Here is a 27,761-nt window from a genome sequence, read left to right on the forward strand (position 1 = left end):
CTGCCGCTTTATTACTAAATATCCGACTTCACAGCCTTATATGCATGCAACTGTTTTTTGTTTTTTTTTTTTTATAAATAAAGTTCTTTTGCTTTAGGATTTTTAGATTGAGCTGTATACCTGCAGTCAACACAGGACTCAAAACAAAGTGGGGACAGGCTCCTAAAATTTATCAGAACACTCAACTTAAAAAAAAATTAAAACACTAAGAGCAAAACACAACTAAGTAGATAAATCTATACACAGTCAATGAAAAATAAGCTTTTCTTTTAAAAAAAGAATTATGTTGTTATTAATAACAGACTTTATCATGGTTACCAGCCATAGCAAGTTAATAAGTAACATATCCAAAATAATATCTCTAATAATCAGATAACCATTGTTTCTATATTCAGTGAAGGAATAAATAGAAATTCAGATTTGCAAATACTTTAAGGTCTTCCTTTTAAAGGATTCATGCTAATGTGATTGTGTTCACAATCTGTTTTCTGAACAACCCGAGTGTTTATGGATATATGTGTTTTGCAGCAGATCTGAATGCTTTTTAATTTCTCCACAAGATGTGTTATACCATTGTTTTTTTCTTTCATTAACGTTCTTGGCATCCAAAAAACACCTTCGCAAACCCTCTGGTCTTGCCTTTGGCCTTCAACATCTTTGACTTGTCCTTCCCGGCTCACACATGATCGTCCATCCCAACACATTCCCCAAGAAACCCTAAGCTTGCTTAGAAAAGGGGAGTGGAGGATGAATGTTAATGGCACTTGGTTAAAAAATATCAACTAAAAAATGCTGCCTCTTTCTGCAAATGAATTTGCATCTTTAGAACATAGTCACCCATGGAGAGCCCCCCTTTTTTAAAAAAAATGCAGTGCAGGATGTTGTGGATTCAAGTGTTCTTTGCTTGCTAAAGGCTCTCTGTGGTTAAGATGTTCCCACATTTTAGACCTTAAGAAGACTTTGCAAGCTTCACAACATCCAAGGCTGTGTTGGGTGTACATTTTCAATCTTGAAGGTAGAAGAAAGCTGTTTGGATTTCATTAAGGCCTTTTAAATTGTATTTACTTCATTATTTTAAAAAATAACCCCAAGCAAACGCAGTGATTTTCATGGTCTGATATCTTTAATTTCGACTCTGACTTTTCTAAAAAACAAACCCCAAAAATGGTACCAGACACCCATTCAATAAACAGACCTCCTACCATCTCCCTGATCTCGCTTCTGGCTGAGCTGTCACACCATCATTTACACAACCCAATTTTCCAGCGCAGAGCACAGCTCCTCTTGGATTTCCTCTAATACCCTCCATTGCATCCAATTCCAAACGTAGTCTTTCTTGCCCTTAAGAAATAGAGCTATTACTTTTTGGTAGCGTAGTTTGTTAATCTCTCACCATGTAAGTAGTAGTTTTGTCTCCCTTCCGTGTGGGTGGATAAATCAGCCGACAACACAGCAAATCCCTGACGTACGTGATAGAATCATCATTTCCATCATGAAGTCGACCTTTCCCACATCATCTTCCACTGCCCACCTGGGACGTCTCGCCGCAGCTCTCTCTGCCACTTGCTGACTGACCGTTTATACACTGTTGCCGGACGTTGCTCTTCTCCTCCTCTTCCTCAGCGGTGAGCAAGCCAAGGGGCTGCAGCCCCCAGGCTGGGGTTCCTGCAAGCAACCCCCCAAAAGCGGCCTTTTGAGCTTCTAATCTGGGTATAAAGCCCTCTTGCTAGGGAAAAATATCCATCCTTGCCTTTTCTCCTCCAGTGAAACTTGTACCCACGTGTGTGTGTGTGTGTGTGTGTGTGTGTGTGTGTGTGTGTGTGTGTGTGTAGCGAGGCCAGGAGTGATGACACCCCATGGGAGGGTGGGGAGAAAGAGGTTCTCCGGGTGAGAAGCAAATCCAGCGTAGAAAGGGCCGCAGGATTCCTTTAGACTCTCTAGGTGACTGCGCGCAATCCCATAACCGATCACATGGTGGCGCCCTTCCCAGCGCTCCGCCCACTCCAGCCACATCCTCAACTCCACCTACACACTTCTCCCACCCACACGTGGGAGACACAACTCAGGCCTACGTGACCGCTCCGCCTTCCCGAGAAGCAGAGCTTGGCAGCCTTTTAAAAAGATAACCCTGCTGCTATTATAAAAATAGAGGGGAAAAAAATGAATCCATAGCAACAAATCCTTTACAAAAACCATAGTATGAAGAAAAGTTCTATCCCAACTCTTTACACATTATGTACCCTTTAAAATTGTTATGTAAACAATACACAAATCAAAGTTTATCTGAAATTTTGTTGGAGGGAATTTCTCCCTTCCTGCCCCCGTTGCCATGTGGACTTCTTCTGCGGCTGGATTTCAAGCAGGGGCCTCAGGGAATCCAATCAGGGGAGACATAAAAGAGCGAGCCGCCGTTGTGCTTTGGTCGCAGGCATCCGTGCCTTCCTCCTGAGGCCTGACTCTGAAGGCAGGCTTCTGAGAAGGCTCCCAAGGGCTGGGGCTTCTGCCTCCCTCCCAAGTCTCTCATCTCTTTCCAAGCGGTACCCTCTTTTTTTTTTCCCCCTCATTTCCATCCAAGAAGCCACTTGCATTCCCTCCACTTACTCCCAGTCCTATGTTTCCCTTAGAGATCCCTCCCCATGCCCCACACCAAGCCATCCCGCGACAGAAACAAATGACAAAATAACCAAATCCCAGGTCTACTGATATGTTTACAAGGACGACCTACGCTCTCACAAAATCAAAATGGGAGAGGGACCAGGGGGAAAAAAAAAGGCTGCAAAGTATCTTGGAGGATCCTGTGCAACCCTGAAGATGGCTAACACTGGACCCGCAGCAGTCGATTTCACGGCCAGCGCGGTCACTCTCATCTTCAGCTCTAGATTGTGGAGGTCCGGTCAACCCCGTCTGGGAGAGAAAGGAGGACACAATGGGCACAGGTGAGCAAAGCAATTCCATTCATGCCCACCGATTCCAGCATCATGCACGTTGGACCTCCCAGTCTCTGAGGACAGATAAGGGTTAAATTCATCCATCCATCCATTCACTCATTCTTCACATACCCACCCACTCAACATAGCTATTTTTGCCAGGAGCCATACTGAGCCTGGAAACCAAGATGAAAAGACCTAACCCTCACGCTTAGTCCAAGTATATATATATATCTTAGGCAGGACACAGACATGTAAACTGACAATGACATATGAGGGATAGTTGCTGTAATGGAGTATGTACCAGGCACAGCAGGAACATGGGGAAAGAAGTGTTTAGGTTGCCCTTGGAAGTCAAGGATGGTTTCACAGAGAAAGAAAATGACTTTGTAGATGGTCTGGTAGGAGAAGAAAAGAGGAGGCAGGAGAGTATTAGGGTGGGGAGGGCATACAGCTCATGTACAGGCGTGATGCTACTCATCAAATGGTGGGCCTGGGGGCGGGTTGGAGGTTTAGGATGGACGGGAGGAGTGGCAGGAGATACGGCAGAGAGCCAGCTAGGTTTTGCAATACACATGCAGGTGGACCTGTCCAGCTCATGTCCCTTCCTTTGGGAGCATCTCCCTTTCCCCCCGAGACCCTGCTGAAAGGCCGGGGATGAGTGGTGGTGACTGTGATCCCTGGTCACAGCTGAGCACACCAGGGTGATGCAGCTGATCCAAACTGATCCAGATTCTCTGTCTCAAGAATCTGATCGGGGGCAGAGACACCAGGGTGAGATTTTTTTTTTTGGCTCCTGGAACTGAAAGATCCAGTGGACGTGGAAGAGCACTGAGGCCACCCAGCATATGCCATGTCGGTGTTATGGAGAATCGGTGAAACCAGGCTATAGAGCAAGTGGGGGACACGCCTGTCAGAGAGGAGAGGCCTTGAGTGAGCCAGACCACAGAGGGAGCCGATGGCTGCCCAACCCCTTTTCACACGGGACTGTGGGAGAGTCCCCAGAATCAGACCATAAGGGTCTTGTGTACTATTAACAGGAGCTTGGACATAGGTAATTGGGGATTTATACGTGGTAAAGTAACCAGATTTGACTTCAGAATGGTTTCTCTGGCATGGCTGGTGGCAGGAGGCCCAGTTAAGAGGTCCCTACAATGGTCCATGCTAGAGTTTCTCCAGTGAGCAGAGAGAGGCATGGATTAGTCATAGGAGGTAGAAATGACTATGTTCAGTGACCACTAAATGAAGGCCAGGATGGGATGCAGGATGTCTCCCTGGTTTCGCTGATGTCCACATGTCAGTAGATGTGTCTTGGTCTAAACCTCCACATCACAAGGCCCGTCTAGCAGAGGTGCGTCTAGATGCAGTGGGCAGAGCTCAGGTGTGAGAGGGGTGTGGCGGACTGTTCCAGGGAAAGCTGGAGGACCTAAGTGATACAGAGGAGCACTGAGCCCAAGGCAGGGGTCTCCTGGCCTCCTCATAGGTGGTGCCAGGCTGGCATCTTGCCAGCAGGGACTTGGAGGAAAAATGTTTCTTTCATTCAGATTTTTAATGAGATCACTGTCGGTCCACATAAGAAATAGCACCCTGTTTCTGAGTTTGCCCCTAAGGTAACATTTTGCAAAAGTATAGTATAGTGTTACCACCAAGATAGAGACATTGATGTAATCTACCCATCTTACAGATTTTCCCAGTTTTACTTGTACTCGTGTGTGTGTGTGTGTGAGAGAGAGTGTGTGTGTGTGTGTGTGTGTAAAGTTCTACATGATTTTTTGAGAGATTTTAAGGAAGGGAAGCAGATGGCCCCTGAGAGCATCTGTTGTTTCAGATTATCAATCCTAGAGGTCCCCAGATGTGAATGAATCGCCTCTCCCCGCCTTCCACGCATGTCAACCTTAGCCTCTTGAGTGGTGGCTCAGCAGTGGTAACAGGCTGTGGGAGAACAGTGAGTGTGTGTATGTGTGCACACACACGTGTGTGGGTGGGGTGAAGGTGCAGAGGCCACTCCCTCGTCTGTAGAAGTGCAGTGCGCACTCTTGCTGGGCCTCACTCGTCCATTCATTAATGTCAACCTTTCATAGTTGTTGAAGTGAGGAGCTGAAAACAAGAATATCTCAACTAACCCAGCCCCCAAGTTGCATTTTCACAGAATTCTCACCCTATACCTCATCCTCCAAGGGTGATGGTCGGTATTCACCTGCAGGGAGATGACCAGTAGGTTAAGTCCAGACTCACCATTTACAGTTGTGTGGGTCGTGCACTGCACAACTCAAAGGGGCACCATTCACATGCAACCATCATAGGTTTTATAATTATTATGGCAAATTTCAAATGAAAGGCAGAATAATATCTTGAGAAAGTGGAGCCTTTCCCCGATTTGCACTTATATTGGCTATAAGTGGAGCTTTAAGTCCCAAGAAGAAGTGAGGAGAGAAGGTGAGAAGGAATTACAATGGGATCAGGGGAAGCACAAACCCCAGAACATCCGAGGATGGACCGTGCATTCCTCTTTATGGTTTGATTCACTAGGGACGCCATTCTGCTGGGCGGAGCCTCGCAGACTCATTCTGCTGGTACTGAGTCTCCCTGATCACCTGGGGCCACCAGTCAGGAGCAAGCCCAGCAGAGCCAGATGAAAGCCTTAAATAAAGACTCACAAACCAAGATGGCAGAGGCAACCCACCCCCTGGGCTTCCTCACTGGTTCTGTCGGAGGGGCCTGGGGAGAGAAAAGAAGAGATGGATAGGGAAGGCTAGGGAAAAGTAGCTTAGACCAACACCGAGAGGGCAGCAGTTACTGGAGGAGACGGAAAGAGCAGAGATGCCAGCACAAAAGGATGGGCCCCAAGGCTTGGGGCCCGGGGAGCAGCCCCACTAGAATGGCCATCCTGGGGTGTGGTGTCCTAGGAACTTGGACACCTCTCCCCCTCTTTTCTTGAGATGCAAGCAGAGGAACATCTTTTACTACTCTGCTTTCCTCTCCCTAGTCATTCGTCCTCGTGTAAGATAACGTCACTCACAGGCAGAAATTCTGTTTCCAGCAAAGTCATCTCCGTTGGCACCTGGCAGGGGTCGGCCAGAAGAAAGGTGCCGTCACAGTGGGAGGGCGCACTGCTGCCACCGCACCCAACTGGGCCACCCTGAACCTAATTTGCATTCCTTCCTCAGGAAACTGCTTACGAGGCTTCCCACCAGAGAGGATTATTGAGAAAAAACACAGCAATAAAAAGGCTTAGGAGATTAACAAGATGAAAACATTAGCAAAAAAAAAAAAAAAAAAAAAAACCAGTTCACAGATGTTTCCTGTAAAAATAGAAGAACAGGCTAAAAATGAAGTCTTTCAATGAAGACTTCCCTTTAATAAAGAGTATTTGGCATTACTGCTATTAATGATGATGATGATGTTAGTACTTAGCAGACTGATAAGAGCTTCCAACACACCAATTACCTGAGATCTGTCAACCCCGGGGGGAGGTCAGTCCTCCTGGCTGACTCTCACAGGCAATGCAGGACTGACTGGAGTCGCCCTGCAAGCCAGCGCCTGTCAGGTGTCAGGTGGGAGGGCACCTGGGCTGCCTACAGGGGGCTGAGCTTGGCCTGAAGGCTCGGGTCCGGAGGCCTTCCGTTTAGGATACAATTGAGATATAATTTGCACACCACAAATTTCACCCTTTTAAAGTGCACCGTTCGGTGGTTTTGAGCATATTCACAAGAGTTGTGCAGCCATCACCACCATCTAATTCCAGAATATTTTGTCACCCCCAAAAGAAATCTGGTGCCCATTAGCAGCCATTCTCCAATCCCTGGCAGCCTCTGATCTGCCTTCTGTCTCTGTAGGTTTGCCTATTCTGGACATGTCACATTAAGGGAATCATACACTGTGTGGCGTTTTGTGTCTGGCTTTTTCACCCATTAGCATAATCCTTTCACAGATCAGCCATGTAACGGTACTTGATTCCTTTTCAAGGCTGAATGACATTCCACTGTGTGGCTATAGTGCATCTTGTCCATCCATATTCATCTGCTGATGCACCTTTGGGTTGTTTCCCATTACTCCTCAGGGGCTGTCAGGGTGCTGACCCAATCTCCTCGGTTACCTGGAGAAGAGGAGCTGGTGGCACCCCCCGCAGAGGTACCAGGAGTGAACCAGTGGTGCTGCAAAGCTTCTGAGATCTGAACGGAATGGCCAAGGGAGAGAGTGGTGTTTGCAAATGGGGTTCCCCAGAACCCCAGCGGGGGGTCACGGAGGGAGCTGTGCACCCCACCATCTGTCTGCTCAGCAGCCCTGGGAGGCCTTCAGCTAGCTCTCTTCTGGTACTGAGCGGAGGCTTTCTCCAGGCTGTGGAGAACCTCACATGGGGGAGGTCAGGTGGGTGCAGTTCCGGCCTGTACTCAGCTCCACACAGAGCATTTACCTTTGTCCTATTTGGTTTCAGGATAAGACTGTGTTTGTAGAGACTGAAAATCTAAACATCCCTGGTCAGGAGGACAAAGCTCTCTGGAGCAGTGGCTTATGACAGCCTTTCTTTCTGCTGCTGCTGGGCTAGCACAAATTATGCCTCTCCGTGTACCCGTCTCCGGCTCTGCGGTGGGTGAGCACGTCCAGACCGGACAGGGCTGTCGGGAAGGGTCACAGGAGGCCTGTCTCAATCTCCATGACTCACAGCCTCCCTGGAGGTTGGCAGGAAGGGGCGGACGTCTCTCCTCTGCCTGCCAAACATCCCCAGGGCTGGCAGTGAGTCCAGGCCAGAGGAAGGCACCCGTTTAGTACCAGGAGGGCACTTGCACAGTGGGACGACCCAGCTGCTTCTGGGAGCTCCTCCAGGGGCTGCAGCCCTGCACTCCACTGGCGCATCCAGCTAGACTGTCCCTGTCACACTGCGAAGGACGCCTTGGACTGCTTGGGGCTCTGGGCATCGTGGAAGCCATTGGAACAGGGAGATGTAAAAACAAGGAGGGATTTTGGTTTCAGAAATTCTATTTTTAGAGCAAGTTGGGATACGCTTGGACCGGACTGGGGGATCTAGTGCCGAGAAGGAAGGAATCCAGTGCTGTGGGGGAATGTTTCCACTAAAAGCCACATCTTGTGTTCCTGGCTCCTCCAGCGCCCACATTGGGCTAGGACAGCTGCGGGGCTGGGACTCCAGTGTGCCCTGGGGGGTGGAGCCTCTGGGGAAAGAGGGCAGCCTCCGTCTCTGGGGCCCCGAGTCACCTCCCAGAGAAGGAGGAGGAGCAGGGCGCTGGGGGCCACTGTGTACGGCGTGGCTTGACAAGGGTCCGACAGCACCCTGCAGCCACTCTCCCTCTCCCTCCCTGTCCCCTGCCTCCTCGGCCTGTGCCCTTCCCTCTCTCCCAAGCTGTGGAGGATGGCACGTGGCTGTGGGTTCTCCCAGGTGTGCAGTGCCATGCGGGAGGATGCACTCACCTCCCAGGGCGTGCTCGGTCATACTGAGGCACAAGGACTCCAGCCTGTTGTTGATGTCAGGTTCAGTCACGGGAAGCTGGAACTCTGCAAGGGACAAAGGGTTCCGTTGGTGACAGGGGCTCTGAGAGCAAGGAGGAAGTAGGCGTGGTGTCGCTGGCTCCACCTGCCAGGGTGAGGGTGTGGAGTGCCTCCCTGGGAGGACTTGGGGGGGGGGGCGGGAGAGACCAACAGGGCCGGCGTGGAGGGTGAGCTGGACTCGGGTTCAACCAACCTCTGAGTCTGTTAGACACACTGAGTCCATTGACGCTGGAAAAAAACTGGTGACTAAAAATAGCTGACATGGTCACAGTCTGCCAGGCCTCTACTCAGACCCCTCCAGCGGCTTCCATCGGAGTAAAAGCCAACCCCTTGCCGTGGCCTGCAAGGCCCCGAAGACCTGGCCTCTTGTTACCTCTCTGCCGTCGTACAGCAACCCCTTCTTTCACTCCCTACCAGGCCCCTTTCTACCCCAGGGCCTTTGCACTGCTGTTTCCTCTGCCCAGAATGCTGGTCCCTGGTCATTTCCATGGCTCACTCTCTGCCTGCTGTCACGTCTCTGGCTCTACTGTCTCCTTGGAAAGGACTTTCTGTTCATTGTATGTGAACAGAAATTTTCCACCCCATCCCTTTTCTCTGCTTTAGTTTTCTTCATAGCCATCACCAACACCTGACATGTATTTGTCACCTCCTCCCAGTTGAATGTTTGCTTCATTGGAGCAGGACTTGGCTTTGCTCCCTGTGCCTAGAACTGGGGCCTGGTGCATTTCTGCTTCATTACAAGGAGCAGGAAAGGGAAACCACAGCCTGGCAAGAGCCTCTTCTGAATCCAAGACCCTGCTGGGTGTCCGGTTCTCAAGTGGGGCTCCCAGAGGCTAAGTGACTTGTCAAGGCTAGCCAGCTGACACGGAGCTGGGACAGGAACCCACATGGGTCTCACCCCAGAGCTGGTGCTCCACTGCACACTGCATGCCTGCCATGCCTGTCAACACTCTCAAACTCCAAGCACTGAGAAGCAAGGGCTGAGACGTCTGCTCTGCGGGTTCCCGCTACCCAGGACAAGACCGTGCCTTCTAACCACAAAGCCCCCTCTACCATGTGGACATTCCCTATCTCTCCAGGCTCTGGTCCCTCCTCCTCCAAGGGGGAGGCACCCCTGAGCCTCCTCTGTCGTGCTAGTAGGGCTCACCATCAGCACCTCCCCCATCCTCCCCATCCTGTGGAACTCTTGAACGTCCTTAACTAGTTTGGAAGTGCCTTGCAGACAGCGACGATGCTCTCCGATTTCTCTGACTCTCCCATGATACCCAGCCATGGCCTTCTGCACACCTCATACCTGTCTATGGAGTGATGAAAAAGATGGAACTAGAAGGAAACTGACAGCTACTGTGAAACTCGGACAGAACTGTGAAATCCTATGGGGGAGGGCAGAGAAAAACAGCAGTGGGATATGTTCTGAGTGCCTGGGGAGTTTCAGCCTTGCCACTGCCTTCCTGTGTGACCCTGGGAAGCTGTTCCCTTCTTTGGGCCTTAGCTCTTCTACCTGTAAAGTAAGGAAAGGATCCTGCGGCCCAAACTGCAGGCCATTTCCTGGCTCCTTCGCATCTCCACTAGGGGGCGCTTGGGGCCAGAGCGGGGAGGGAATGAAAAGTGAGGTTGATGGTTTGGTGGGAGAGGAAGTTGAAACCAATGGCTAAACCAAAGTATTTGTTTTCCTCGAGGAGCTATACATTTCAGCCTTCCCTGCAATGGGTATTCCCCATTACCAGCTAATTCAGAGGCAGATGTTGTTTCCGTTATTTAAAATTCTCAAAGAGAAGATTGGCAAAATGGATCGATATGAAGAACACTGGGAAGCAGATAAGGTTCTTTCTGACACCAGTTCCAGCATCGATGGGTCTGAAAGACAACTGTGCCAGTTCATGAGCAGAGGCGACTGGGCTTCTAGGCAAGCTGGTTTCCCCACACCCCCATCCACCACTGCTCTGAGTAGGGTCGGGCAATTAGACAACCCGGAGGGAAGAGTATTTTAGTATTTTCATCCATTCATGTGAAAATCATATGCATGCAAAAATTAGCAGCCTTCAGGGTGTGAAATCTATAAAATAGAAACACAATGTTATATATAGCCAGTTAGCAAATAAAAAAAAAAAAAAAAACAGCAGTTACAGCCATCCATATGCTCATTGTAAAATTTAGTTTACTCTCTAGCACTCCCCTTTAAACAAACACTGTGGAGAGATTTGGATAAATAAAGATGCTCGACATTTGGAGAGAAGTGTTTCAGCTGCAGGATTTCTTGCCAACACGCAGCAAAATGGCATTTTCCAAGCCTGGGATTGCGTGTTCCAAAAAAAGGGGGGCTGAGAAATGTGGGGCTCTCTGCTCCAGAATCTCCAAACCCTAGTGGCTGCTCTTTTAGGCTGAAAGCCGGCATGCTTGCTTTTTATCCTCCAGCTCTTCCCTCTGTTGCACGGGGGAGTCGTGACTCCCAAACACTCTCAGAGCAGCTTTGAAAAATTCTAAGTCTTGGGAGAAGCCCGTATGTTCACACTCCAGAGTTTCCTAATAGTGTGACTTTTTAATTGTATATTTGATAAAAACAGATCCGTGGCATCTCCCTGCACACATGAGACAGAGGGAGACCAGACGGGTGAAAAGCAGCTTCCATCTCGGCTGCAAGCCCTCAGCCACGGGTGGCTTGGTGGGCAGAGCTCTCAATGCCCCGACTAAGCGTGTGGGCAGCTCCTGCCCACAGGTCCACGTGGACAGACCACAGGCCAACTCTTGTCCCTGCTTGTGCTCAGCCTGGGGGCTCATCGCGTTTATCCTGGGCCCCCAGCTGTAACGGACCAGGCAGGTATAGTTTCGAGTCTTCGGGAGGGCAAAAAGGATAGACTCTGAGCCTTCTGTCCTGTTGCCCTAGCAGGCCTGTTTCCTTAGCTCGGATGGCATCTCCGAGTACGAGGGATTCTTCCCCTCCCCATCAGACCCTTCCAGTATTTAGGATGTGTTTGAGCATCCCCAGTTCCAGGATGCCCAAAGTCTAGGCCGATGTGGGACTTTCAAATTGTGCAGGCCCAGGGTCAAGAGGATTCCGGAAGGAAGCAGCGCCCATCCCTAATGAGGTGTTGCTGCAGGGCCCATCTGGGGGGCCCCCACGTGGCTTTTCCTTGGCCGAAGCTGCCGTTGCCTCTGAGTCTCACGGCTGTGGCACCTGAAGTGTCCTTCTACCGTTCCCTCCAGGTCCCTGAGGCTGAGGTAAAGAGGCCAGTGTTTTTAGGACTTCAGAATAAGAAACAGGTTTGGGGCATTCTAGGAAAAACCTTGAGGATCCCACTTTGCCAATGACAGCTGAGGCCGCTCTGCTGAGTAAAGCAGGAGGCCTTTGAGTCTGGTTGAGTGAGAAGTGGGTTCCTGGAAGGCGAGAAGTGAGGCAAGTCAGGCTCTTGAGGAAGGGGCAGGGAATGCAGAAGTGGGAGCTACACGACTGTGATGAGGGGGGAAGGAAGATAAAGGGAAGGCGGGAACCAGGAGGAAAAGGGGAGAGTGGTGTCAAAAGGAAAAGAGATCAATGCGGGCAGGGAAACGGGCCAATGCGGCCGTGCAGAGCTGCTAGCGGCGGGGAACACAGGTGTGCAGTCGCTCCCTGAATCTGCCGTGGGGAATGGAGCTCTTCTCTGGGGACCTCACTCCTAGACCTGCAGAACTAAGTGCTGCGGAAATCCTATGGGACCCACGTTTTCACAAAAAGTGATGAGGAGACTATGGTACACGACCCTATTGTACCATCTTGCCCCAAGTCGGTCTCTCTGAATTTGGCTCTCAGAAGCAGTGGGGCACAGACCCAGCTGGGTTCTTGGCTGTGATAGAATTGATTCATTTGCCAACCTCCCTGCCCATTCTCTGTCAGTCCTCTCTCCAGGGCTGTTTGCCTTGGATTACTAGAAGGAGGGAGCAGATGTTGATCAGGTACTCTAAGTGGGTCCCTGTTCTGGCCTCTGCTTCTGCAGGGCAGCCCCTTCCATCCCCTCAGTGGAGCCAGTGCACTGACAGCACTCCCCCCTCTCCCCTCTCTTTCTAAAGGCAGTTCTCTGGAAGGAGTCTGAAACTCACTCACACTAAGGAGAAAGGAATGGTAACAGCTTTGTGAACTATGCTCCCAGGTATTCTAATGATGGAAGGATTCCAGTCATGAGCTGCTGCATAGGGGAGGTCTGCGATGGAGAACAGATATGTCACATCACGAAATGCTGCCAGGTAAGGCACTGCCTTACCCATCTCACATCTGGGTGGTCCAGTACCAAATGTAGTTTGCACATGGTTTTGTGCAAGGGAAGGATGAGGTCCCCTGTGAGGCTGCCCCGTCTACCTTTCTCCATGCTTTTCCTTTGACGTCAGCTGCTGGCCCCCTCTGCCCTTTCCCGTCAGGCCCTCTAGGTGGCGAGGAGCCTCCGTGGCCTCCTAGTGTCACGCCAGGGCTGCTCTGAGATCCTCTCTGATCCCAAGGGTGGCAGAGCCCGGGTCAGCAGGGTCTGCTTCCAAGATAAGGTGTCATTCTGCGAGCAGTTTCGAAACTAATTTTCCAGTTGGGAAAACACCCTACCTCTCAGAGAAACATGACCCCTCTCTCGCCAAGCGCCACCCTGATTTTGAGCTCGTCACCCCCCGGGTGATGGTATCAGACCCTGTCCTCTTCTCTCTGGGAGGACCAGCTTCGTGTTTCTTACTCATCCCACAGCCCAGCAAGAGGCAACAATCACTGATGGCTCTCCTGGCTTGTCCTGGGAAACATCTCAAATCTGTCCACATGGGAATGAAGTGAAGAACCACCCCTCCTGCCCTGGCCTCCAAGGGCCCCACGGATTCTGTAGGTCCAGGAAAGAAAGAAGTGTCTCGCAAATTCAAGCAAGGTGACTGATGAATTGATATACAACTTGGAGGCTGGTTCTGGCCCCCAGGCTTTTCTTTATTCTTTGGAGACATTCCATCATCTCGATGGGATTATTTTAAGTTTATAGAATCCAAATTTCCTTAGAATGTATTGTAGTCTTCAAGATTTGCTCAGATGGGTCAAAATGGGTGCTTTGAAGACATCTAATGGCCAGGAGGAAACCCCTATGTTGGAATGTTATCACAGTTTTCTGAGTATTTAATTTTGTGTTGGCCACACATCTCTATTCCACTTTGCGTTCACAATTACTACTGCTTGTGTAAAGATGAAAGCCGCTTTCTGCCTTCTTGATGTGATGCTTATGGTCTAGTCCCTAACCCCTGGCCCTCAGGCCCTAGATGCAAAGGCTGAGGTGAAACTTTCTGCGCCCATGGGGGGACTTTCTGCAGCCTGCTTTCCCTTTAGCCAGGGATCCTGGGTCACAGCTGTGCCCTGCCTTGCCCTTCATGGCCATGTCTCAGGAAGAGCCACCCCACATGGGCCAAGGGTGCTGGGCAGGACTTAGGAGTGGCTTCGGCTGAGCCCTAACCAGGGTATTTGCAATCAGGAAATATGGAGCAGTCCTGTCCCCGTGCCGTGCCGTGGTTACTAGAGATGCCGTGACTCATCAGGGCCTTGCTGGAAGTGGGTTTGTCATGCTCGGGTGAGAGGTTAATTAAAACAACAGCAACAACAATAGCCCAAGGGTTCTGGAGTTCTAAGTCCAGTATGTGAAGAACATTATTGAGAGACTTGCAGATAACTACCAGGAAAACTGAAAACAGTTGGAAGTGCTGCTTCTGGAGATGGGACCAGGGGCTGGGGGTGGGGTGTGGACAGCAGGAGGAGTCACTTTCTCTTACAAGCTGTTTGGTATTATTTGATTCTTTAACTATGGGAACAAGAGGCTTCATGGGAAGAGGGTGGAAACAATCTTAGGGTCATCTCTGACCTGAGCAAAAGCCAACTGTTCAGCATTGCTGTATAACAGCAGAGGGGAAACATGGAGCTGGTGGAGGATTCATATCAACAGACTCAAATGGTTCTTCTCCCAGGGATGGCCCAGCTCTTCCTGGTGGGCCTGGTCTGCCCAGTTAAGATGGGGGGACCAAGAAGATGACTGAGGACTTGGAAGAGAGCTGCAGGGAGGGAAAAAGAGGTAGGAAAGCATGGAGAAGCCTACAAGTATGTTAGGATTGGAAGAGGGAGGTCAGCTACGCGAGGGCTCCCGTGAGGTTGCACGGTGGCTGGGCTGCAGTCCTGGGGCTGAGGTCAGGGTGAACTATTCATTTAAGGTGAAAGGTCTCGTGCCCAGGATGTCTTCAAATCTTGTCCAGATTCTCTTTTTACTGGGAATGGATTATACATAATTCTACATGAAAACAACCCCCAAATTGTATCAAGTATTTCTTCCTGGGAAGAAAAACAGCAAGTATCAAAATGAAGAAAAGGAGCTTTAAAACAAAAATGCACAAATAGGTATAGAGTCCTAGAAGTCAAGAAGCAACTTTAAACCAGCATCTGGACTCTGTGGACGTCCCGTCCTTTCCTGACATAGCTTATGCCCCGGTGGCTCCCGGCTAGCAGCACCCGCCCTTCTCCTTGGTGGCCTCTCCTCCTCCAGCCTGCCTTCCCTTCACTCCTCCATGCTTAGCACTGTCTGACCGCCCCCCCACCTCCCGGCCCCGCTCAAAATCTTTTATCGATTCCCCATGGAGAGCAGCTGGAGTCTGAGCTCCTCGGCCTTGGATTCAGGGTCCCACCTTTGGCTGCAGTCTTTCCAGCTCCCTTGGTCTACTTGCCGCTACTTCAGCCTGACCCCTCTGCCGAGCCGCCGTGGGACTCTCTGTGGGACTTGATACCCTTGCAGTCTTGCTCTCTTAGCTCCTTCTGTTTGCAACTCCACCCTCCTCTTTCCATCTCTTCACCCTCTGCTCCCTGAAGCTCACCTATGACTCTAAGAAGCTTCCTTGCCCATCCAGGTCACAGTGACATATCCCCTCAAACTCCTGTAAGACATGGTACAGAGCACGTCTACCCAGGGTGAGGACCTTCTTCCAGGTGCAACCCATGTAGTAATTGCTTGCAGGGCTTTGTATTACTCATGGAGTCTAAGAGGTCACTGTCTGCATAGAAGAAGGTGCAGGCATCTGTTGGCTGTATGTAACTCTGGCTACTCTGTTTGAGGAGGCGTGGTCAAAGGTGAAATTGACACGAGGTGCGCCAAGCTGCTCTTTAACCAAGTAAAGGGAAGATGGCTGGATCAGCGGTCACGTGTGCAAGGAACTCCCAAACCAGGGGCAGGTCTCTCAGCGTCAGCACTGTCAAGTTTTCTTTCTCTGTCTCACTATCTACACATTCCCCCAAGTATATACCAACGACACACACACACACTACACATGAAACCCCTCCCAACTCCCCCCTGAAAACCCCCCAGTAATATCTCTGGGTTCATCAATCTAGAAATATAGCTAGGATCAAAAACACCCCCAAACAGATCGCAACCAACTCGAGCTCCATGTGCTGGCTCCCAGCCAACCAGCCGCTATTCGTGCTGGCAAGGCACGGTTTAAGAAAGGAAAGGCTTCTATAAGCTCAAAAGAATGCACGGTGACAGTTGAGGCTAAGCCTGGGTTCACTGGGGCATCTATTTTGGCGACCTGGCCTCCCCGAGAGGAGAGCGAGGGATGGAGGGCCGGGCCCTACCTGGCTGCTGGAACATCAGCATATTCTGTGGTGAAGTGTGCACAGGCAGCGAGCGGGTCCTTTGGACTGAGCTGTGGGTGCGGCTTGGCATGCTGTTGCTGCCCCCGGGGTTGGCGAACCAGAGGTTCTAGGGAGAAACACGAAAGCAGAACCCATTAGTCCGGACACCTGGAGGGACCCCCAGCCAGAATCCAGGAGGCAAGTACCCTGGGAGGACTCTCTGCTAACTTCTGGGAAAGGGCTTATAGGCCAGCGCAATCTATCTGCTTATTTAGAGAGAGGGGCTTTAGATTCCGTTCAATTCCACCCCCTCCCCCGAAACGTCCTCAGCCCCAGGCTCCTCTCTAAGCCTCAGCTTAATCTGGACACCAATCTCCCTTGCTAGCTCCAAAACTCTTTTTATCCCTTCTGTTGGCTTTGCTTTTCCTATCACTTTTCTAGGAAATGGGGGGAGTTCTATAAATGTCTGCAACGAAGAGCACAGACTATTTCAGGGCTCTCATTTGATTTTCTCTGTGAGATTCTTACAATTTACTACAAAGCAAGGAGGAGAAAAAAGAACCTCTCAGCTGGCAAAGAGCTGGCACAACTCAGCTTGTGTGTTTATTGTTACGCGGGTGTCCTAGCAGTGATTTCCTCTTGGACCCATCTGGGGGCTTCCCACAGTGGTCAGAGAGTGGGACTTTTTCCTACCGTGTGCTGCTTCCCTGGGGGGAGTGAATCCTGCCTGTCTGCCAGGAACTGTTTCCTGTTTTTTTTTTTTTTTTTTTTTTTTTTTTCCGGTATGCGGGCCTCTCACTGTTGTGGCCTCTCCCGTTGCGGAGCACAGGCTCCGGACGCACAGGCTCAGCGGCCATGGCTCACGGGCTTAGTTGCTCCGCGGCATGTGGGATCTTCCCGGACCAGGGCACGAACCCGTGTCTCCTGCATCGGCAGGCGGATTCTCAACCACTGCGCCACCAGGGAAGCCCTGTTTCCTGTTTTTAAATCAAGCTCTCATCCCTTAGTTTCTCATGACAACCCAGAACCTCAGACTCACTCGGTGTCCCTCTAACCCCAGCCCCGACCTGCAGAGTTCCCACAGAGCAGGGGCTACCCAGGTGGGAGGCACTGGGTGGGAGGGTGGGGCTAATGGGACGAGGAGCCAGGGGACAGAGGTTGGCTCTAAATGCCACGGTGAGAATCTCTGGGCAGCCTGGCCTTGACCAACTGAGAATGTTTCAATTCTCCCTCTGACAGCCTTTCTCAGGCTCCTTCCTGTGGGTTCTCCACCACAGCTGGGACCATGACAAAGGAGCTATTTGCCTCGGATTAAAAGGCTGAGAAAGCCCTTCGATGCTCTGGAAGCCAAATTTGGGAGCTAGTGGGACCTGCTGGGGCAGATCAAGGATCAAGGCAAAGAAGAAATAGGTCTTGCATTTCTTCCTAAAGGCCCCCCGTGTGCAGGGCCCCCAAGCTTAAAGCGGTCGTGGGGCAGCCTAAACAAATCCCCACAAAGCCAGCTGCTGCCGCGGCCTCGCTCGCTTTGTCTTCCCGAGAAACAGTGCAAACAACCTCGGAGCCGCAGGGACAACTGTCCTCAGTCTAGCCCCCCTGGGCCTCTCCTCTCGCCTTGGGGTTGTCTGGGGGGACGTCCGGAGCCTCAGGCCCTGAGCTGGGCCTGCCCACCCTCCTCCCCGGGGCCCGAGCAGACCTGTCTTCCTTGTTTCATGATGGTGGGGTTGGCTGTGGTGTTGCGCTGGGTGGAGCTGACGAATCCGCTGGTGCCCAGGAGGCCAAGGCGGGCGGAAGGGATGTTCCGGGAGGGGATCTGGTACTGGCGTGGGTTCCGTCTGCCCAGGCCACCGCCCACAGAGCCAGCCGTCGGGAGGGAGTTGGACTGCCCGAAGCCGCGGCTGTGAGATCCAAGAGGGAAGAACAGAGGCCATCAGTCACCCCCAGCCCTTCCCAACCCCCGGGCTGCCAGCAGGATGCCTCCTTGGGGTCTGCTCACATTTTGACCATTATGAGGTCTACGGGGGTCAGGGTTCTATGACTAAATGACAGCTAACATCTGAGAGCTAACATCACGTGCACCGCCCTGGGACTTGGATGTTTATTTCTTCAATCCTCACGACAATCCTATGAAGTAGGCACTCTAGCTCCATTTACAGCTGGAGAAGTAAAACAGAGAGCTTAATAATTTCTCACAGGTCACACAGCCATTGGGGGGCAGTGCTGGAATAGGAGCCCAGAAGGTTAACCTGTGTGCTCTACAGCCTTCTTCCACTGTGTCACAGGCCCTGAGCACTCACGTTCCGGTCAAGAGGCCACACAGTAAGAAAGCGGCAGAGCCAGGATCTGTGCCCCTTGCTTCAGACCACAGTCCAGTTCTGATGTCTGTCTGTACAGCAGACTTGGAAGGAGTGGCCTCTGAGCCCCACGAGGACGTAAGCTCCATGAGAAAAAAGATGGTGTCTGTCCTCACCAATCCTGCAGGTCCCTCCTACCTGGATCAGCTCCTGGCAGTAAATGCAGATTGAGCGAACGAATGAATGAGTCTCTGGCATTATAATCACCTCTCCAAATGGGAGAGCTGACCCCATGTCTAGGGCTCTGACTCCAGGTGAAGAGGAGGGATATGAGAATGAAGATGATGACGTTTGCAATCGCTCTGGACCTAGGACACCGACTGTTCCCCACTCCTCAGGCCCTCCCCACAGAAAGACTCGGAGGTCACAGGCTTCGCCTGGGTCCGCGCAGGGAGGCGGCCGCGGACCCGTGGCATCATGCTCAGACACCGTGCTCCCATTGGTCTGGTGACCTCAGCGCTGAAGAACTCATCCTCTCCAGCAGGCCTCAAGTTCTGGGAGGGTGCACAGCAGCCAGCAGGGTTTCAGGAACCAGCACATTCTTTCCAAGAAGAGTCAGCTTTAGTCATTCACTGATGTTTCAGTCAAAATGCTTTACCTCCGATGGCCACAAGATGGAATAGACTTGCTTTCCCAACCACATAGGGGAGGTTTGTACCAAGCCTGTGAGGAGACTCCAGGAGACAGGGCTGACGTAGTTTAACCAGATGATGGGGAGGGGAGGTGCTGCAAAATAGTTATTTCCTGAGGGAGAGAGGTGTGTGTGTGTGTGTGTGTGTGTGTGTGTGTGTGTGTGTGTGTGTGTGTGTGTGTGTGTGTGTGTGGTGGGGTGTAACATCTAAGTCATCAGCACAGTTGATCTCAGAAATTGTTTCTTCTCAGGGAAGAGAATGCCATGGTGAGCTGGTGGCAACTGATTTCTGGGCTGTGTTTTTCCACTTCTAGGCTTTTGTGACCCAAAAGAATGGTTCAGGATTCCAGTCAGAGGCTCATGTACACGTGGTGAGAAGGACACTCCCGGGTTCTAGGTCTCTTGGTTTATCTCATTCTTTCTCCCATTCTCCCCCTTTCTTCCTTCTTTTACTAAGGTTTAAAATGTTTGGTGTGAAAGAAGAAATTCGGGCCCAGAGGAGTAGAAGTGATCTCAAGTGATGGAAGAGACCTCCTCTGGAGTATGGACAGCATGTGACAGGTGGAGACAAGGATCAAGTGGCTGTTTTGGGGGGTTTTGTTTGTGTTTTTGTTTTTGAAACTATGAAAACTAGTCCTTTGGTTTTTGGAGTCAGAATTTTGGCCACCTGGTATGATGATTTAGTATTCTCCTAAGATTTTTTCCTTATTTAGTGCAGACAGCTTTTTTGCTCATCTTCCTTTTTGGTTGGATTTTTAAAAAGTTATTTCATATGCAAAACAGAGCAGTCAGCGAGTGACGCTAAAATGATTTGTGCTTCCAGGCAGGCAAGACTATATTCTTAAGCAATATAATGTAGGCAGAGGATTCTGTAATGGGACATTTAGTCACGGGAGAAACGTGGACTCCTAAAGTTGGCATTCACAGAGCTGGGAGAGCCCAGAACATTTTGGGGATAGGCTGGATGGAGGGGAGAATTTGGTTAGGCCGTCGAATGACGGCGGATCTCACCGTGGTGTCCTAAACTTGGTTATTACAAAGTCAGGCTTATTGAGGGTTGCCACTGCTGGTAACCAGAGTGAAAGCTTAAGTCACTTAAGATCACTAGGCTTAACGAAATAATCATTCTTTCTAGGGAGAGAACGAAGTGACAAACCTAAGTTTTCATTTCTCCTTCTCTTGCTCTGCCCATCTGTGTCTTTCTGTGCTTTCCTAAATCTAACCAACTGAGTTCATTTCCTTGAAATGCATGAAAAGACTGATAAAATAACATTAATAAGAACCAATTAATTGGGGATTTGTGATAATTCAAGGAGGGGCTGGGCTACAGTTACCTTTGTATTATGGGAAAAACAGGTCTTCAAAGCAAATTAATAGCATAAAAATATCCCAGAGGTAGTATTTATGAGAATGAATTATTTTCCTGGAGCTTCAGCAACTTCTAGTTGAACATCCATAATTGATGACTGAATTGATTCTGATCTAATCAATAAAAGGAGGACCAATCTGGCAAACCTTGGGTTAGCCCAATTCAAGCGTCACTTAATAACACCGTAGAGAAGTCAAGGTTAAGGGGAACAGTGATGTGCACCAAGGACAAAGCAGGGCAGACAGAAGCGGTGGATGGCACTTTGGGGAGGAGGAGCAAAGAGCTTGAAAGCTCTGTTTTCATCTTCAACTTCCGAATTCCTTCTTCCTCTTGGAACTTGTCTCCCAAGGGCCTGGTGTTGCAAGAGGGGTCTGGATCTTCCTCCTCTTTCTTGGGGGTTTTGATGACCTTACAAGAAGAGGGAGAGCCTGGGAAGGGGGCAGCCCCAGGGAAGAAGGCTAAGGAGCAGGACTCGCCTTTCATCTGGGCCCCCAGGAATCCTCAGTCTCTCCCTCTTGGTTGGGTCCAGCCCAACCCTCCAGGGAGGCTTGGGGCCAAGGAGCTGGCAATAGAGTATTGTTTTGTCTGACTCTCTTTTCTGCACATCATCCCGGGACCAAGAGAGCTGCCTGGCAACCGCAGTGGTTAAGAGCACTGACTCTGGAGCTGACGCTGGCCTGCCTGGTCCAAATCCCGGATGCCAATGCCTCCCAACACTTCTGTAAATTGGGGTTGATAATAGCACCCCTACCTCATATGGCTGTTGCAAGGATTAACTGTATTAGTCTTTTTAAGTGCTTGGATACCCACTTGGCACAAAACACAAGCTAAATGTTTGTTTAATAAATAACTGTGTTATATATGCTGGACTATGATAACACTTCAATTTTTACATTAATCTTCAATGAAGACTTTTCACAAATTCCAACTGGCCTTGTCTCCCTGAAGTAATTTATAAAACAGTGATGTTTCAAGGCACACTTATGCAAATAAATGCCAAACATTTTAACACAGACAGAGCCTCTACATATGCACTGAGAAATGAATTCAGAACATTCTAGGTGCAAGCGAAAAAAATGAGTATCTGCTCGTGTTGAAAAAAGTAAAATAGAATGTTGATTTTTCAGCATATCTACATCATCATCATTCCCTTGTCTCCCCAAAACTCCCTGTCATTGTTCAAGGCTTCACTCTACCCCTCCCCGTGATTCCTCCCCCAGATTGTCACTGTAATTCACCTTTAATATGCAATTCGATTCCTCAATTTAAAACCAGATTAAGGTAATGGGTTCTAAAGTACAACGAGGCTTCTTTTTAACTGCATCCAAGAAGCTGAAGTACTATGAAAAATCAAGAATGGTACTGCTCCACTCTTAGATTGCAGCTCAGACCAAAATAGACTATAGCACTGGGCTCTTCACCCTGCCACCAACTATAATTAGCTTGTCTGCAGCCAGAAGGGAGAAAAAATTACACTACCACTTAAGGTGAGGGGAGAACAACCCATTTTTATCCTTTCAGAGCCCCCTGTTGTGGATAAACCACCAAGTGTTTTGTGGGAATTCAGTAAATCGTACCCACTGCCCGCTCGATGCCCATCCAGACTAATACCGTCATTTTGACCATGTAAACTGAGTTGCCAAAGATCACATTCAGCTCTTCCTCTGGGAATTCTTTCCCTCTACAGCTTTCTCCCAACCCCACCTGTTTAAGGAATGTGATCTGGACTTGTCATAGGGCTCCCTGATAAACAAGGAATGATGTCCTGTGTAGTCCTGCCCCTAGAACCTAAGCAGACAGTGAGGTACCAGAACCACCATGCAGCACAAAGACTGAAATCCCAACGTACTTTCTTTGCTGTCGATATCCCGATATGTCTAGAAGGGTTTTCCGAGGGAAAGACCGAAAGAGCTTCTGCACCTGCTGTTTCCATGACAACAATCGTTTTTTCTGTGTCTCTGTAAATGCCTGCAAAACAAACAGGACTTTTTAATGGGTGACACAGCCTGGCATTAGAGGGAGACACACGCGATTAATCGGGGAAACATCAGAGTCCTCCAGCTGCCTTTTCTTCACCTTGTTTCCAACCTGCTCCAAACAGCAGTCAGTTTCATTTGGGAGCCGCCTGTACTGAAAATTCAAGTTATTCGACATTGGAGGTGCCTGGTAAGGTACATGCCTTAAGCTTTCGACAGCCCTCGATTTTGGTTGCATTTCTGGCAGATCCATACCCACTTTCCACTTTCCCCTGACTCCACTCTGGACTCTGTTTATTAACCAAGAATGAATTGCAGAATTGATTGTTGACTACGTGGGCTTTTACAGGCATTTTCATAATCCATGGAAATGCTAAACCACTCCAAAAAATCAATCTGCTTGATGGTGTGCGTTCACCCTGGCGTGGTCTGTGGGGCTTCAGAAAAGGGAATGTACTCTCGGTGTGTCTGGCCTCTGCTGAGAAATCTCCAGTTAAAGGGCCTCATGCTCTACACAACCCCAGTGCACCATTCCTCACCTAAATTTTGTCTACGGTTTAGGAAAATGATGCCTTCTCAAGTCTTTTCTAGTAAAATTGATGTTTGGAGATGCTTTGCCTACTGCCCCATACATAATGCACTCTCACCTATATCATGTGTCTTTGTGTGTACAGCCTATGTACTCAAGCGAAGCCCAGGGAAGGACTTCACAGGGGCTATGAGACCCCAAGGCGGGGACCCTCAAATTCATGATATATTAGGATCCCCCCAGGAGACTGTTAAAATGCAGAGATTCTGAACCCCTTCTCCCCACCAGAGCATGATTTCATAGATATGGAGAGGAGTCTAGGGGGTTTGTGTTTGCATCAAGTGCCGTGGGAGTTCTGCTGCAGATAGGCCATGGCCATGTAGTGTTCTAGATGGTGAGGACCACACATGCAATACAGGAACCCCCTGTCAAGCGCCTAGAACTGTGGTCCACGCACTGTCATAAATCCACCGGATCTGACTGATCAGCAGTAACAGTGATGGAGATACCATACCCAAGTAGTTTTGTCAATAAAGCATGAAATACTTTAAGTAGAAATAAATGAATACTTAGAATTACAGACTATATATCTGTTTCCCATAAAGGAAACAGATTCCTTAAACAGACAGAAAAAAATGACAGCTTTATTTTCTTCCAATGACATTTCATCTGCAAGGACCTGAACCCAGGGGAGCTATGTGAACAAAAGCAAGAAGACGTTAGTCATATTGTGGAAAAGGTACTGATGACTTGCAAACCCCTTCCTCCTGGCTGACCTTAACCAGACGCCACTGAGCACAGTCCTCAAGGAGGACTTCCCCAGCACGCACTCAGTGCCCTGTTAGAGAAAAATGTGCTGACACGCCCTAAGGTGCATGGTGGATGGTCTCACGGCTAAGAGGTGAGGATGTGGTTCTCCTCTGTGGTCCCTCTCATTTGCTGGTGATGCTCAGCGAGTGTCCAGCTATACAGGAATAGCTCCCCAAACTGCAAAAGGCAAGCATGTCTGCTAGACTAATAAAGGGATGGGTAGATTCTGCTTTTGACCAGCTTATTCGGCCAAATGTTGAGCGAGGACACAAGGTGCAGGTGCGCTGGTCAAGATGACTTGGGGAGGAGAGGAGAGTCCAGCCCAGTGGGTCAGTGGAAGCCTCTGGATGCAAATGGGCAGGGCTCGAATCCCTGCACGTCTTTATGCAACTTCCTCTACCTGAGACTCAGCTCCTTCTAAAAACTCAAGTTAATACTACCTCATCAAAGGGATGTTGTAAGGATTAAATGAAATTCACACACGAAGGGCACTTAGGACACTCAGAACTCGCCTGGCTCTTCGTCCTGGTTCACTGTGTGCTGCCCACAGACACCCTGACTAGGTTTTTCGGTTGCATGGACCAGCCCTTTGGTGGCGGCATATGAATGTCCATCACGTTCATAAGCTTTGGTATTCCACCATGGCCTTAAACTCCAACCAATGACTTCGAGGTCTCAAAACTACAACACTGAGCTGGTCTGGAGCCCACCTGAGCTTCCAAGTGACAAAGGAGTAAATGGCTCACTTTACAGATGTGCATTCAAAGTGCTTCCAGGGACACTGGTTCATATGTGACATCTCCCACGGTGGCAAAGAGCACCCAAGAAGATGGAAATGTTTATGCCCCCTCAGAGAGGTCAGCTCATCCACTCAGCAGCGGGGCAACAGGCTCACATGGTTGGGGCTGCAGACGGGGACGGGCCCCTTAGGAGTGCTGAGTGTGTGGCTGTTCTTCTCAGTCCTGGGAGCTGTGTCTGGGAGGCTTGGAGAGGAGCTAGACTGTGGCTGGTAACGCGTGATTTCTGAGAGCTGGTTCCCGTGTGTGCCTGCAAACAGCACTCAGTTGTGGGAGCTCTGCTATCGGCTGGGATGCCAGCACCTCACCTCAGTAAGCTCCAGGAAGCTCTGGGTTGCACTGGCAGCAGCTTCCTAGGGGACTGGAGGGGAAGGAAGACTCCACACTCCAGAATGCCCAGACCCAGCCGGTCAGCCACTTCTGAGTTCTCTGTCCCTGTCAGGCCCAGACCCATATGTCTGTCTGGATGAAGATGTGTCCTACAGCTCTTGTGGCTGGATTACAAGGGTCATAAAGGGGTCAAGAGCTCGTCTTCCCAGAACCTTCTCAAGACGGCAAGGAGGCGAGAAGCCTGGGCTTATAATCCAGGAGATGAAGTGACTGGTCTCAGAAATAAGATTCAGAACTTTCCTGTCCTTTTACTCCTCTAGGGAGTTGGCTCCTTTGTCCCTGGGGAGGAAGGAAGGTGTCTCGGCAGTCAACACCCTCCCATCCACTGGCTAAAGAACAGCAAGGTTGGGCTGTGAAAGGGGAGCCCTGTGTCTCGGAGCCCCGGTGAGTCTTCAGCTCAGATGGAGACTGTGCCTCAACAGGGCCTCGCAGGGAGGGTGGGTTCTGCACACACGGAATAACCCGAGGCTGTGGAAAATTATTCAAACGTGTTTCCTCTACTCAAACTCAAATCATAAAAAGCCTCAAACACCATTTTCCCTCCCGAAGCAGAGAGCAGGCCCCTCCATCCTGACACGAATGCAGGCAAGCACACAGGGCACAAGCTCCTTTCTGCCCGTGACTCCCGTCAGTGACGCGCCCCCTCTCCACTGCAGTCAGGGGAGATGAGCCCACACGGGGCCACCTTGGCACCTGTCACTTGGAGCTCCAGGGAGGAAAAGGGGAAAGACACAGAAAGGAGAGCCCAGGATGCCCAGGGAGGGCATGCACGACGGCAGGAAAGGGAGAAGCGCCAGGCCACAGCGTCGGGGCTGGCGTGGACCAATTAGGAAGCTAGTGCACCATCCAACGGAGGCAGCTGGAGGACTCGTTGCTTTGTCTCCTGGGCTCAGCAGACTGGAGGCGAGGTGCAAGGGAACTTGCCTCCAGTATCTTCAAGGCTCAGTGCTGAGTGTGGGCGTGGGAGAGGAAGCAGGGTTCCGGTTTGCTTTTTCAGAAATTTAAATGCTCCCCTGATCAGACCCCGCTGAAGCCTACTCCAAGCATCCTCCTCCCCCACCCCGAGCAATGCTTCCTCTGCTTAACTGCTCTCTTCTGCTTCTTTGGGGACCAAGACTTTCCCACTGAGATTTTTCTCCCTTTCAGGTCTGGCTTGGACGGAGTGCCCCCGGGCTCTGGGTAGGTACCCACCGCACCTCCTGGGCTCCAGTTCCTCGGAGGTGGCCTTGTTGTCACATGTGTGATGACCTGTTTTCCTTTTGTCTCACCCACTCCCCTCCCACAGGAAGCTCCCTAGCCAGGGGCAGGACCTAGGTGCTTAATAAATATTTACAGAATGAATGAGCTCTAAAATCCATCCCCTGTTCTTGCCTTCTCTCCTTCCTATTGTTTTTTTGCTGGCCCAAATGAGAGCAGAGTGTCAGGATTGGACATTGAAAAGGGTGAGTGGGAATTTGGGTGGAGGCTACCTAGAGATTGTCACACTGAGTGAAGTAAGTCAGATAGAGAAAGACAAATATCATATGTTATCCCTTATATGTGGCATCTAAAAAAATGGTACAAATGAACTTATTTATGAAACAGAGTCACAGATGTAAAAAAAAAAAACCAACTTACGGTTACCGAGGGGGAAAGCGGGGTTGGGGGGAGGGATAAATTGGGAGATATTGGGACTGACATAGACACAGTACTCTATATAAAATAGATGACCAATAAGGACCTGCTGCATAGCACAGGGAACTCTATGCAATACTCTGTAATGACCTCTATGGGAAAAGAATCTAAAAAAGAGTGGATATATGTATACATATAGCTGATTCACTTTGCTGTACAGCAGAAACTAATGCAACATTGTAAATCAGCTCTACTTCAATAAAAATTAAAAAAAGTAAAAACAATTCTTATAAGAATCACAAGTCAAAATACAGCAGAATAACCACCAAACCACATACAACATACACACAGACACAAATTATTTCTTCTGAACGCTCTCCTTTTCTCCCCGCCCTCCTCCAATTTTCCTGAGCTCAAAGAGAAAATGTTTCCACACCCCCAGGGCTAGGTGGCAGGACTGTGGTCAGCCACCCCAGGCTCGGTCCCTTGGGCAGTCTTCTGGAGCCCGACGTTTCTCTCAGGCATTTGCCCCCAAGTCAGAGCTCAGTCCAGGTGAATCTTTGGACCCCAGAGTAATACACAAGCTGCATTTAGGTTTGAAGCTACCACAGCCAAGTTCTGCCCCAGCTATTATTAATGACCCCCACCCCCGCCTCAAACACAAGGTGCTGGAGACCCAAATGATCACATCACAGAAACTCTGAGAACCACTTTTAAGCAATGAGAAAAAGCAGTTTCGTGAAACCTGTCACTACTCACCTCATGGATTAGACACTTGTCTATGAGCTGTAAATAGGAACTTATATTCTCCTCGTCGGGTCTGGAGACCAAGAGCTGTGTGCACACTGGGAATTAAAAAAAAAAAAAAAAAAAGGGAAGGTGAATTAGAGAAATGTACACCCATCCTAACCTCTGAGATCTGCCTCTGATTTCCTTTCAGGACCAATATTTTGAGAGGTATGTGTGACTGTGGCTTTATGACACGTTCACAAAAAAGGCCAGGAGGCTCCTCATTCCACTGAAGTCAAAGGCTTGGTCACCACAGGAGCCCTTGCCTCCAGAAGCCCCTTTGGTTAATTCCACGCATACCATTCTATATTAAGCCTTCTGCAACCCCGCCCGAGACAGACACTCTGGGAGAGGAAGAATGCAGAAGCATCCGGAGCCCTGTCTTTGAAAGAGGTTCGTTTTCGGAGGGAGTTCAAAGGCATTAAAGACCATCAGCCCTTATCAGAGAGCAAGAGCCATAATTTTATGAATGAGCCGCA

General features: G+C 49.9%; 1 protein-coding gene across 13 annotated transcripts in view; it reads right to left on the bottom strand.

Moving 5' to 3' along the window:
• Positions 1-1,101: 1,101 nt before the first annotated feature.
• Positions 1,102-27,761, bottom strand: part of SAMD4A (sterile alpha motif domain containing 4A) — a 233,191-nt gene continuing 206,531 nt past the window's right edge. For all 13 annotated transcript variants that reach the window (XM_059055712.2, XM_067028448.1, XM_059055716.2 and 10 more), the window contains 6 exons: positions 27,253-27,338; positions 22,227-22,345; positions 17,720-17,921; positions 16,027-16,153; positions 8,352-8,435; positions 1,102-2,904 (listed from right to left, as the gene is read on the bottom strand). In XM_059055712.2, the coding sequence (XP_058911695.1) occupies positions 2,876-2,904; positions 8,352-8,435; positions 16,027-16,153; positions 17,720-17,921; positions 22,227-22,345; positions 27,253-27,338 (647 nt within the window). In that variant the 3' untranslated portion in view covers positions 1,102-2,875. The remainder of the gene's footprint in view (positions 2,905-8,351; positions 8,436-16,026; positions 16,154-17,719; positions 17,922-22,226; positions 22,346-27,252; positions 27,339-27,761) is intronic.

This window comes from Kogia breviceps, chromosome 3, assembly GCF_026419965.1.
Source record: "Kogia breviceps isolate mKogBre1 chromosome 3, mKogBre1 haplotype 1, whole genome shotgun sequence".
NCBI classification, from domain to species: Eukaryota; Metazoa; Chordata; class Mammalia; order Artiodactyla; family Physeteridae; genus Kogia; species Kogia breviceps.